The sequence below is a fragment of the Nelumbo nucifera genome, chromosome 3 (assembly GCF_055504915.1).
Source record: "Nelumbo nucifera cultivar China Antique chromosome 3, China Antique-T2T, whole genome shotgun sequence".
NCBI classification, from domain to species: Eukaryota; Viridiplantae; Streptophyta; class Magnoliopsida; order Proteales; family Nelumbonaceae; genus Nelumbo; species Nelumbo nucifera.
In genome coordinates, this window is record NC_142651.1 from 101,034,634 (window position 1) to 101,048,378 (window position 13,745).

The 13,745-nt window shown below is 39.1% G+C and overlaps 1 protein-coding gene across 6 annotated transcripts in view; it reads left to right on the plus strand.

The window, feature by feature from the left end:
- Positions 1 to 11,315, plus strand: part of TBL13 (TRICHOME BIREFRINGENCE-LIKE 13) — a 113,494-nt gene extending 102,179 nt beyond the window's left edge. For 4 of the 6 annotated variants that reach the window (XM_088901570.1, XM_088901567.1, XM_088901569.1 and 1 more), the window contains 2 exons: positions 6,992 to 7,250; positions 10,647 to 11,214. In XM_088901570.1, coding sequence (XP_088757696.1) covers positions 6,992 to 7,250; positions 10,647 to 10,687 — 300 coding nt within the window. In that variant the 3' untranslated portion in view covers positions 10,688 to 11,214. Of the gene's footprint in view, positions 1 to 6,991; positions 7,255 to 10,646 lie in introns of all 6 variants that reach the window. The other 2 variants (XM_088901568.1, XM_088901572.1) reach the window with 2 other exon arrangements.
- Positions 11,316 to 13,745: the final 2,430 nt, after the last annotated feature.

Consider the following 13,745-nt stretch of genomic DNA (forward strand, 5'->3'; position numbering starts at 1 on the left):
TTTCCTTTTAACCTTATGTCTCTCAGCAGATTAACCAAGTCTTTTAATTGTTCTGTAACCTTCTACCCTTCTTGTGTGTTTCAGGATCTCAAGACGGGGAGGAAGATTGGTGGAGGGCATGAAGCGGGTGGATTATATTACCTTGATGGTGGTGGTCCTCCAATAGCTTTTCAGTCATCACTTACTCCTCTTCAATGGCACTGCAAACTTGGTCATCCTTCTCTCAAGGCCTTGAAGTTACTGGTTCCTTTCTTGAGTCATCTTTCATCATTAGATTGTGAGTCATGTCAATTGGGTAAACATCATAGAGTCTCATTTAGTCCAAGAGTTGATAGTCGTGTCTCAAGTCCTTTCTCTTTAGTTCATTCCGATGTATGGGGTCCAATTAAAGTGGTGTCATACAATGGGTATAAGTATTTTGTAATCTTTGTTGATGACTTTTCAAGGATGACATGGATTTATCTTATGAAAGATCGTAGTGAGTTGTTCCCTATTTTTCAAAAATTTTATGCTAAAATACGCACTCAATTTGGTGTTCATATTAAAATTCTTCGCTCCGATAATGCCAAAGAATACAACTCCTACCATTTCAGCAATACCTAGAACATCATGGGATCATTCATCAAACTTCTTGTGCCTACACCCCACAACAGAACGGTGTAGCTGAACGAAAAAAATCGACATCTTCTTGAAACTGCTCGATCCTTGATGATTAATATGAATGTCCCAAAACATTTTTGGAGTGATGCTGTTCTTACATCCTGTTTTCTGATTAATCGGATGCCCATGTCAATCCTTGGAAGTCAATCCCCTTTCTCCGTGTTGTTTCCCACTTTATCTCCATTTTCTCTTACCCCAAGAATCTTTGGCTGTGTTTGTTTTGTTCAACACTTGGGGCCTGGATTAGACAAGCTAGATGCTTGAGCTACTAAGTGTATCTTTCTTGGCTACTCAATGATTCAGAAAGGGTATAAGTGTTATAACCCAAAATCCCATAAATCGTTTGTGTGCTCTGATGTCACCTTCTTTGAGTCAGTTCCGTTCTTCTCAGATGCTAGGGTCTCTTCCTCTCCCTCTGTGGTTCCCCTTCCTGTACCTGTTGTGGACATCCTTCCAGTAGCTCCTGTTTCTACTGCAGATACACATCCTATGCCTGTTACTACTGAGAAGCCGCCAATCACTCAAGTGTATACCCGCAGAAGTGCATCGGGCCCTCCTCCACTTCAGCCCCTGTCGACAGATCCTGCTACTACTCCTTCTCCTTCAGATCCTGATCTTCCTATTGCTTTGCGAAAAGGTAAGTGTACGTGTACTTCTCACCCCATTTCACACTATGTTTCTACTGCTCACCTTTCTGCTTCTCATTGCAAATTTATATCATTACTCTCATCTGTTCCCATTCCCAAGACTGTCCAGGAAGCTCTTGCCTCCCCAGGGTGGCGGCAAGCCATGGAAGAAGAACTCTCTGCTCTACAACATAATCACACGTGGGAACTCACCACCCTTCCTTCCGGTAAGCACACAGTTGGGTGTAAATGGGTCTACACAGTGAAGTATCTTCCTGATGGCAGTGTGGAGCGATTGAAAGCGAGGTTGGTGGCCAAGGGTTATTCTCAGATGTATGGTGTGGACTATATGGAGACATTTTCTCCTGTGGCTAAGATTGGTTCAGTTCGGGTGCTGATTTCATTAGCTGCTATGTATGATTGGCCTCTTGTACAACTTGACATCAAAAATGCCTTCCTGCATGGTGATCTAGTTGAGAAGGTGTATATGGAGCAACCACCAGGGTTTGTTGCTCAGGGGGAGTCTGGCAAAGTGTGTAGGCTTATGGACTGAAACAATCTCCACGTGCTTGGTTTGGCAGGTTCAGTGAAGTGATGAAAGCCTTTGGGATGAAACAATGTCAGGTTGATCATTCTGTGTTCAGCTATAACTCAAAAGGATGGGAAAATCTTGCTAGTCGTGTACGTGGATGATATTGTCATAACTGGGAGTGATAGCAATGGAATCAACAGGTTGAAGAAATTCTTACAGGATCACTTCAATACGAAAGATTTGGGGAAGCTGAAATATTTCCTGGGAATAGAGGTTGCGAGGTCAAAACATGGGATCAACCTATGTCAGAGAAAATATGTTCTTGATCTACTTGAAGAAACAGGGTTGTTAGGTGCTAAACCAGCAGAGACTCCTATGGAACTCAATGCCAAGCTGAGTGTTGATGCGGGTGAAGAGTTTGATGATCCTGGAAGATACAGAAGGTTGGTGGGCAAATTGAACTACCTGACCATTACCCGACCAGATATATCATTTGCTGTGAGTGTGGTGAGCTAGTTTATGCAACATCCTCTGAGAATTGTTAGGTACCTAAAAGGTGCTCCAGGTCGTGGTTTGTTATACCAAAGTGGAGGAACTCTTGAGATAATAGGGTACACAGATGCTGACTGGGCTGGTTCTATATCAGACAGGAGATCAACTACAAGGTATTGTACCTTCCTCGGTGGCAATCTTGTAACTTGGAAGAGCAAGAAACAAACAGTGGTGGCAAGTAGTGCAGAAGCAGAGTACAGGGCTATGGCCCATACCACATGTGAGCTAGTATGGTTGAAGAACTTGCTTCAAGAGATGGGATTCTCAATTGACAAACCCATGAAATTATACTGTGATAACCAAGCTGCTGTTCACATCTCTTCCAATCCCGTCTTTCATGAGAGAACTAAGCATATTGAGGTTGATTATCACTTTGTAAGAGATAAAGTGATAAGTGAGGTGATAACCACATCTCATGTGAGCTCAGGAAATCAGTGGGCAGATCTCCTCACAAAGGGATTGTCTCGGGGAAGAATAGATTACATTTGTAACAAGCTGGGACTATATGATATATACTCTCTAGCTTGAGGGGGAGTGTTAGAATGCTCGAGTCAGGGGTATTTTGGTCATTCTGGATTATTTGCTTGAGAGTGAAAGGTCTATTGTATCTGAGTTTAAGTTATGTGTCCCATCTTCTATGAGGGACAAAATGGTCTTTCCTGTAACTCTATGTTTTTGAATAAATACAAGTGGGTCAGCTAGGGGAGTGTGATTTTGACTCTCTTCTAATCTGGCCGAACCTTTCTTTCTTCTTCTTCTTCTTCTTCTTCTTCTTCTTCTTCTTCTTCTTCTTTCTCTTTTCTTTCATCTTCTCTACGTCAACCTAGAATCTGCTAGGGTTTACTAACAGAGCTCATTACGAATGTTCCTCAAACTTGCATAGTACTCTTCCAAGCTTTGACTCCTTGCTTCAAATTGAATACACCCTAGTTGTATTGTCTTGTCCAGAGTACAACTTCTTAGCATCATCCCAGATTTCCTTAGTTGTATCTAGGAACATGAAGTTCACACTAATCTTTGGTTCCATGTTGTTCCAGAGCCATGTCATTATTTGTGCATCTTCTTGTTCCCAGTCACCGAACCCAGGGGAATCAGAGGAAGGTTTCTCCTCTCTTACATGTTTTACCTTCCTCTTGGCCTTCAAGAACACCTCCACAGATTTTGCCCATGGTACATAATTCTCACCATTCGACTTGATGGATGTCATTTGAACACTTAGATAGTCAGGAGAAAGCATGACACCTGTTTTGTTATCATTCCCATTTTCAAATGAAGCCATCTTAATTATTTCACCTTCAAATACACAACACAACCTCACACTCTTTCACAAGGCTTATCTCACTTATAACACCACTAACTCCAGCTTCTTTAAATACACATTACACACCACACACTAAGGCTGAAATCACTCAGTCTTCACATCAAACACTTGGGCTGCACACTGCAGAACTAATTACACACAAGGTCCCGGAGATCAACTTTTAAATATTTAGAAACATAGATACACCAATCACCACGACACAACCACCACCAATCTACTGCTGTTGTGAACTTCAGCAGTCGACAACTCTTCTTTCAGCATACATATGAAGAGAAATGCAGAGGAACACGACTGAAATGCATATCAGTCACACCAAGTATCACCACAACCAACTTTTGAAGCAAAAAGAAAACATTCACAGTCCCTTACTTGGACAAGCAACAGTAGTGTTCATACATGTCCACATTCAGCCCTCTTCGATACTGAATAGAGGGTTTAATATACCACTCCAACGACTACCACAGCAAAGACCGGAGGCATTCTCACCTCCAGGCCCACAAAACGACAGCTCCTTTTCAGCCCCTTATCGAACCTCCACTCAGGTCAGTCCGGAAAGAAGAAGATGACTGTGAAGGTTGGCGGCGAACCCAGAAAGAGAACAGCAGCAAGAAAGAAGTGAGGATACGACCTTACAGCTCTGATACCATGTGAATAAACCCTAGTTGATTCTAGGTCAAAGTAGAGAAGAAGAAAGAAGAAAGAAAAGAGAAAGAAGAAGAGGAAGGAGAGAAGAAGTGTATTCGGCCAGACTAGAGAGAATGTGAAAATTCACTCTCCTAGCCGACCCACTTGAATTTTATTCATAAACTTAGAGTTACAAGAAAGACAATTTTGTCCCTCATAGAAGATGGGACACATAACTTAAACTCAGATACAATAGACCTTTCACTTTCAAGAAGATACACCAGAATGACCAAAATACCCCTGACTCGAGCATTCTAACAGCATGTTCTCTATGGGGCTTGTGGTATTGTAGCAACTAGCAAGGTTTGTGCTTGATATGATCGATGACCAAAGACCAATGGAAGCTAGTCAGACAAACGTTGCAGGGAATGCTCTTTGTCATCTTGCTTGGTTGAGAGAAGTTAATGTTGTCTTGGAGGACAGTAGCTTTGTGTGGGGGGTTTTGGCGATAAGGTTTTTTCAGGAGGAAAGATATGGTGGGTAGGGGAGGTTTCGGGGGGCCCAAAAAAGATATGGTTGGGGGTAGACTCATGGTACAACAAGGGTAGAAGTGGAGTAGGAATGAGGCAAAACTTTTCTTTTATTTATGCAGTTAATCGTTATCGTTGGTGCTTGGTCGGATTTTGGGGAGATGTTTATTTGAATGGATGGAGAAAATTGGTTCCTTGAAACAATGAAGAGGAGAGTGGAGGCAAGGAGGGAGTTTCTCAAAGGTTGTTTAGTGGGAAGGTTTGAAACCGTAGTAGGGGTAGAGGAAGTGAAGAACTGGGCCAATCGAGTGTGGGTGCAAGTGCCTGGAGTTCAAGTTAAAAAGTTGATTCAGGGCCTCTTTTTGTTTATTTTGCCTTTGGTTTGGAAGTCAAACTAGGTGTTACAGGACGGTCCCTGAAAAATGGGGGAGAATTCCTTACTATTAGATCTGTGGGAGTAAGTGCAGGTTGTTTCTTACTAGAATCTGAAGGAGTGGAAGACAAACTAGACTCTATCTGGACTAGTGTTTTTGGGCTCCTCTAGTTCTATGGTGTTTGGGTGTTATGAAGGCATTAGGAGATCTCTGTGGGGGCTTCCTTGAGATTGATGATTCACCAGAGGCAAGGTTCAAAACTTCAATATGATACACCCCGTATTGGGTGTATTGTATATTTGTATCGTATCAGTAGCTCCCTGAAACCCCAAATAAGGGGTCTTTCAGAATCTGGCCACTTTCAAGGGGTAGGCAAGCATAAAACCGACCCCCACAACTTTGAAAAGAAAAACTAAAAACAAAGGTTATGAAGTATCGAAACGCCCAATACGCCTATCCGTGCATATCAGACATATCAATACTTTAAACCTTGACCAGAGGAGCTTTGCACTTTTGAATGGGTTAGAATAAGGGCAAAAATGGGCAGTGCTGTCCTAAAGAAAGTGGACCTTGTGGCAGGTGATGTTGTCTTCTCGATGTGGATTTGGTAGGAAAAAAGACCATGTGTTAATCTGAAGAAGCACATGCCTTCTAAGGGAGGTTTGCAGTCAGGTGCTTTGGGTGGGCTACGTTGGCCGTAATTTTCAAAGGTGAACATTGGCTAATTCTATGCGGGGAGAGTGCAACCTTGGAGGTGCCGGAAGGAAGGAAGATGGTCTGGTGGTGGCAGAGATTTCTGTACTGGAAAAGTACTGGATGGGTAGGGCTACTCCTATGGAGGTGGGGTGTTCTTTGAAGGAAACTAGTTCCAGGCTTCCAGCCATTCGATAAAATTTACATCAAACAGTTTGGAGGCGATCAGGGAGAGACAAGCAATTCAAATGTTAAATTTGGTGGCCAAAGGGGGAGAAGCACTAAATTTGCTTAAAGATTAAGAACTGCTTAAAGGAGTTGGGAGTGGGACACATTTCTTCTCCAGGTGGTGCTGGTCTGAAGGGTTTGGGGAGGTCTACTGAAGTGGGTGGTCAAGAGGAGAGGTTGGGTCGGGCCTTCTCAAGTGCTGAAAGGAAGGTCTCTTCGAGGTTGGGAGCGCAAGGTCTAGTTTGCTCTCCAAGCTCGGGTGACCCCAAATGAGTAGTGGTTTAGGGGCCCCAAGGTGAGAAATGTGGAAAGGTTGCCTGGGCCAGTGGTGTTGGATAGGCCCAATTGGTTAACTCAACCTGATGGGCTAAGGGAGCTCCCAAACTCGCAGGGAATTTTGTATGTAGTTTTGCCTTAGATAGAATGTAAGGGGTGACCAAGTTTGGTTAGGTCTGGAATATATCATGCATAAAAGGACAGACCTAACCAAACTTGGTCACCCCTTACATTCTATCTTAAGACAAAACTACATACAAATTTCATTGATAAATTCCAACCTAGACCTATTTTCCACAATTTGAAAACTTTCACCATTTTGGGATAAATCTACAATTCTTGTGATTAAGCCTTGAGACCTTTCTTACCTAACCACACACACACACACACACACACAGACATACATACATACATACATACACATATGTGTGTGTATATATATATATATAATATATATATATATATATATATATATATATATATATCTTACATCTTCTAAATTTATTGCTGGAAGGAAGAAACCTGAAAAAGAATGTTTACCCAAGTATTTGAACCTTTGAGAATCTCTATTGCAGGTTGAACAACTTTTCTCCTTAGAGAACAATGGAACAAATGTGGAGGCACGCCTGGTGAACCAGCATTTGTTCAAGGCCTTAGAAGGTTCCAGTTTCCACATCCTGGATATCACCCACATGAGTGAGTTCAGAGCAGATGCCCATCCATCAACTACAGGTGGCAAGAAACATGATGATTGCATGCATTGGTGCTTGCCAGGAATTACAGATTCTTGGAATGACTTGCTTGTGGCACATTTGAACAGCATTCATGGTGGAAGTAGGTAAAATGCTATTTCTTTTGCATCCTAGTTGATCATGTTGTTTGAAAGTAATTATTTTCTTTTGTCTTTTCTTTTACTTAGTGGGATGATTTGGAAGTTTGGAAGCACCTTTGGATCTTTCCTCAAGCTTTTGAAGCTTGATGAAATTTAAAATGGGGTGTACCAATGTGTCAAACACTGAAAAGATGATGACCTGCTAAACTGAACCATGAAAAATCCCCTGCTTAAGTGAACCCTATCACCTTTTTTGGAGTATCTAACATGGTGATCTTCCACAAGTGTCTAATTGCAATATAGGTTCAGCCTACCATTGGAAGTTGGTATATATAAGATGCTTGAAGACTGCATGGAAAAAGTTATGTGAACTGTTATCCATAGGCCAATAGCTGACCCCATATAGTTGGGATAAGGCTTAAATGACGATGATTATTTTAATTATTAGCTTTGTAGATCTTAAGATGGACTGATCAAATTCCAAGTCCCAATCATAGTTTTCAAGGTGCCAAGGCGAGGCTAGGTGGGGGGGCTTGTTGCCTTTGCCTAGGCAAATGGGATTTTTTGAATAAAAATCATGAACCCTAGGGTAATTCCCTAGGCTCCATAGCAAGTAACAACCATATTTCACTACTAATTGTCTATAATCTTCATAAAAAAAAGTATAAACTTCATTTAAAACATGGAAAATCAACATATTCATGAAAAAAGTGGGAGAAAGAAAAGAAAATTCAGAAAAATAGTTATCAAAAAAAAAAGAAGTTTCAGAAAATAGAGGGTCTAAGCTTCTACTTTTGTCCTAGGAAAAGAAGAATGGTGAAAAAAGATGAAAGAAGAAGAAAAATCAATGTGTTGATTGGACAAAATTTTGAGTTCTTCCATGCTTATTAGTTCATGTTTTGAAGTCTTCGAGGTTCAGGATAGTATACATCTTGATTAAACCCTAACAAATAAGAAAAATAATAAAAAGAAAATTAGAATATAAAAATATCCAAGAGCACCGTGTAAAAATATCTTGGCAATTGAGGCAACCCTCCATGAGCATCTTATTGCCTAGGCGTCACTTAAACATGTTAAGCTACCTTGGTATTACCTAATTGTCATAGTATATCCTAGAAGTAGTCTATTTTATATGATAGTGGATTGTTCTTGTATCATGTGGTGTTTCACTAACAGACATGCCTTTGTTGGGTTATTTGGTTTTTCATTTGATTGATACCAACATGTTTGAGTTTTATTGGATGGTCACAAGAAATTGTTGTGACTATGTGAATTCATGAAAACCAAATCACCTAGGCATGTACTCAAAGGGTGATTTGATTTATCCTTTGACTTTAGTATGTCTGGGTTTTTTTAGAGGCCACAAGAAAGTGTTGTGATTATTTGAACGCATTGCTCCACATGTTAGGCTACCTTTATATTTCTTGATATTCCTAGTGAGGTAGTGAATCCTAGAGGTAATCTCCATTTTTTCATATGATAAGCGGGTAGTTCATGTATCATTTGGGGTAACAACAATAAGCATGCACTCAATGAGTAATTTGTCTTTCATTTGATTGATAGAATGTTTACATTTTATTGGAGGGTTGCAAAAAAGTGTTGTGACCATGCAGACTAATCAAAACCAAATCACCAAGGCATGCACTCACAAGGTGATTTGGTTTTAAATTTGATTATTAGCATGTCCATGACTTCTTTAAGGGTCACAAGAAAGTGTTGTGGCTACATGAACTCATTGAAATCAATTCTCCCAGGCATGAGTGATTTGGTTTTTCTTTTGATTGATATCATGTTAGGGTATTGTGACTATGTGAACACATCACAACACATGTTAGGATACCTTGGCATTTCATGATTGACATAATAAGGTAGTATACCTTCTATTTTTCTTCCTAGGCTAGTGGGTCGTTCTTAAAACGCTTATGTTTGATTGTAGGGTTTCAAGGAAGTGTTTTGGCTATGTGAACTCATCAAAATCAAATCACCTAGGCATGCACTCATTCAGTGATTTTGTTTTTTCTTTTTCTTTTCATTTGATTGATAGCATGCTTGCATTTCATTGGAGGGTTGAATTAAAGTATTGTGGTTGTGTTAACCCATCATTCAACATGTTAGGCTACCTTGGTATTTCTAAATTGTCATAGTAAGGCAGTAAACCTTACTATGATAATTTTATTTAATGCAAGTTTTCAGTTATTGATCAAAAAAAAATAGTAAGGCGGTAAACCCTAGAGGTAACCTCTATTGTTTCATTTGTTAGCGAGTTCATTTGGGGTAGCAACAGTAGGATGCACTCACTAGATAATTTGATTTTTTGTTTTTAATAGCTTGTCTATGTCTTGTTAGAGGGCTGCAAGTAAGTATTGTGACCATGTGAACATATTGAAGCCAAATCACCCATGCAAGCACTCAGTGAGTGATTTGGTTATTCATTTGGTTGATATCATGTTGTGTTTCATTGGAGGGGCAAAAGAAAGTGTTGTGACCATGTGAACTCATTGCTCTACATGCTAAGCTATATTTTTATTTCTTGATTGTCAAAGGGAGTGGACCTTAGAGGCATAGCTTTCAAGGAATCGAGGCAAGGCTAGGTGATGAGGTTTTTTTTTTTTAATAAAACCCATCTTTCACTATTAAGTGTCGCCTATTAACTTAGGTGATGGGTTTTTGTGAATAAAAACTATGAATCTTAGAGCCTGTTTGTTTGCTCTGAAATCTGACATCTGAAAGTGCAATAATTACATTCAGAGGTATATTGGTATTGGTGAATTTTTCTTTCCTCTCTGGATGCAGAGAATGTTCTGAATTCTGAAAATTATCATATATCTATTTTGACCCCATATGAGAGTTTTTTGTTGTCTTTTTTGGGGGTATCATTGAAAAACAATAAGTTGTATGGTTGCACTTTAAGAGGTAAGAGATAAGAGGAAACGAACAACCATTTTTCTCTTAAAGTTAAAAGATTCCTCTTAAGAGATGAGAGTTAAGAGGAAACGAACAGGCCCTTAGGGTAATCCTCAAGTTCCATAGCAAGAAAGAGCCATCTTTTACTATTAATTGTCTAGAATCTCCATAATATATATATATATATATATATATATATATATACTTCATTTAAAACATAGAAAATCAACATATCCATGTAAAAAAATGGAAGAAAAAAGATTTCAGACAATAGAGCATTATCCACCACATATCTGGAACGTTGTGTCATCCCAGGTTCCCCGAGTGGCACAAGGAAATTTTTTTTATTAACACAATGTCTCTATCTAGAATTGACAAAAGACCTTGCCATCATCTCCACTGGACATGTTTGATCCACCTATTGCCACTGCCACACAATGCTATATTTGAGAATGATCTTCAATCTTCAGTTATGATGTTGCTTTCCTTCACAGATATCAAGAATAATCCTCATCTGGAAATGTCTGCTTGGTGAAAGATTTGCAAGATAAATCAGACTGTATTAGACATGACCCACTCAATGTCTTGAAGAGTTGAGTTTCTTAGTGGTGTGGAGTGACCACTCTGACCCACAAAGCAACAAGGGAGATGTGGAAATTGGAAGTCTGGAAGTTGTTTTGCATCATGATCAAACACCTACAGAGATTATCCAACATTAACTGGAAAGAGCAGAAGACAACTGCCGGTATGTTCCACTTGCTCAAAGAGGAATACGGATAATATAGCATCTATGATGTAATGCAGAGGTGGGAGTATTGAGAATACAATGGATGAGAAGGTTGGACAATGTTTGCGCTGATACACTAGCCAAACAAGAGGCCAATAGGGGTTGTTTGTACTGGGATCAATTGTAATTGTTTTGTTATAGACTTTTGCGAGAGGCTGCATCTCACGCCTCTTCTTGGGATGCTTATAATGCCTCTTAAGTTAATGAAATCTTCTTTTACTTATCAAAAGAAAAATGCAAAGGCGGGATTATTCCTGCTGCTGCTTGTACTACAACCCCAAGTTTGATTCACTATTTTTCTGTTTTGTTTTTTGATTTGTAGAAGAATTTTGTCTCTTCAAATGTTTTTGTCAATTCATTTATGGCTTCTTTTTTATTTTGGTGTATATTGTCTGACCCAGATGAGTGACCTTGCCCAATTACAAGCAGAAAGCAACGACAATGATAAACGATAACCTAGTCCTGAATCCAACTATCCATGGTTTTTTAGAACATGTATTTTAAAAGTTAAAAGTAATTAATTTAAAAAATAAAAAAGTTTTAGTTTTCTTTGTTTTAAAACCAATAAAAATCTTAGCATTCAACCATTTTCTCTTCTTGGACTATGTCTATTAATAAATGTTAAAAAATTATTACAAATTTTATTTATAAATATCAAAACAAAAGCCCAATTATGATACTGAAAAAGCATGATACCCAAAAAACAAAAACCGATGAACCAAACTCATAAAGTCGGTAGCAACTTAGTCTGTATTCAATAAAAGTTACGGGGCTATTGATTGATCGAAGTTCTATTATAAGAGTTGAATCTGCTAACCACAACACATTGCTAGCCGCATACAGCCGCGCATCAAGAACATCTATTGTAATTCAGATCTTCAATATTCCTGATGTGTGGTTTTGTGAATGTGGCTAATGTGTTGTAATCAGCAGATCTGGTCTTCTATTATTATACCATCACATTTTAGAAATTTAATATGGTGGGTTCAACCATGATACCAAAAACACATAATAACAGAAGAGCTTAATAAACTGCCAACCAGTATCATAAAGGTGGAAACCATACCAGGTGATAATCATCAAAGTTCAGAGGTTCTTGATTGGTCAAAGCACTTCCAGTATCATACCTTTCCAGCGTCATAGATTTACCCTAAAGATGTATAAATAACTATTTTAGTTACTCCATTTTCTTCAATGTTTACCAAGTGCCACCCAAAAGTGTACCCTAAAGATATATAAATAACTATTTTAGTTACTCTATTTTCTTCGATGTTTATCCTTTTTTTATCAATAACAATGAACTTTTATTAGTAAGGAATTAGATAATCAGAATTACAAAGGAGGGAGCTAAATAGTCTTTAACTCCCAACTACCTAAGGTACATTCTGACCATGAAGCAATTACAATTACAATTACAAAACAGCCCAGAACATAATATTCCTGTTTACCCCTTGTTTAGCTAAACCATCTATCAATGCATTTGTAATTCTCTTTATCCATGTATAATGTATTTTCATGTCCTTGTGAACCACTTGAATTTCTTCTTTTCATTGTTGTATCTCCAGAGCATAGAACTGTCCTCTGATAGCCAATTCACCTCAATTTTAGAATCACCTTCTATAATCAGCTTTTTAATATTTTGTTATTTGGCCCTTTGTATCCCTTCAATAGCTCTTAGAATCTCAGCCCTCAAAGAGTCTCCTACCCCAATCGGACCAAAGTACATAGCCAACAAATTTCCTGCTTCATCCCTTATTACTCCCCCTATTCCAAAAGGCTCTGAATTGCTTATGCTATTACCATCGAAATTCAATTTGGTGAACCCATGAGGTGGAGGTGTCCAGTAAAAGTTTATGTTCTTCCTGCTTGAGCCTGTTTTTGCAATCTCCTTCCAGCTCCTTATCATCTTATCAACTGAGAACACTTTAAACAATTTCAATGTTATCAACCAATGTATCATCCTGATGTGGATTGTCTCAAGGATTTCATCCATACTTCTCTCCTTATCTAAGAATATTCTTGAGTTTCTTTCCTCCCAAACAGTCCAATATATCGCAACCCTACCACATCTCCACATGATCTTGGCCATTTTGGTTGGCTAGTTGGGCATGGAAGTAAATAAGCTTTGCACATTCAAAGGAGGAGTCCATCTGCACCCAAACAAAGAAGTAAACCATTCCCAAATAACCTTAACAAACTGACAAGAAATTAGTAAATGGTATCTAGACTCACCATCAGATTTACAGAGAACACACCAGTGAGGAGATAAACAATTGTTGGGTCTTTTTCTTTGGAGTAGATCCCTTGTATTAACTCTTTCCAAAAAAGCTTCCCAACAGAAGCTCCCAACCTTTGGAGGTATAGGTCGACACCATACATCTTTGACAGGAAAAGATAATCCAACCAGAGGAGAGGGTAACAGTGCTCTAAAGAAGGAGGCACAAGTGTAATAACCCGAGGGAGTGAGTGTCCATATTCTGCTATCAGGCTTTACTGGCTCAATGAAAACTCCTTCAAGAATGGAAAGTAAGGCTAAAGTACAGGCTAACTCAGTGTCCCTGACATCTCTTCTCAGACTGAAATTCCATCCAAACCCAGAAGGTGAATTAGAAGGAACAAGAAATGAGGAAACTGGTTCATTTTTAAAGGTAGAGATAGCATAAAGGCTTAAAAATTTATCTTTCAATGAGAAGTCCCAAACCCAGACATGTTCCCAAAATTTAATGAGGTTACCCGAGTGCAAATCATACTTGATCCATGGAGAGAACAAGGGCAAAATGGCTTGAATTGCTTTCCAAGGAGAAGT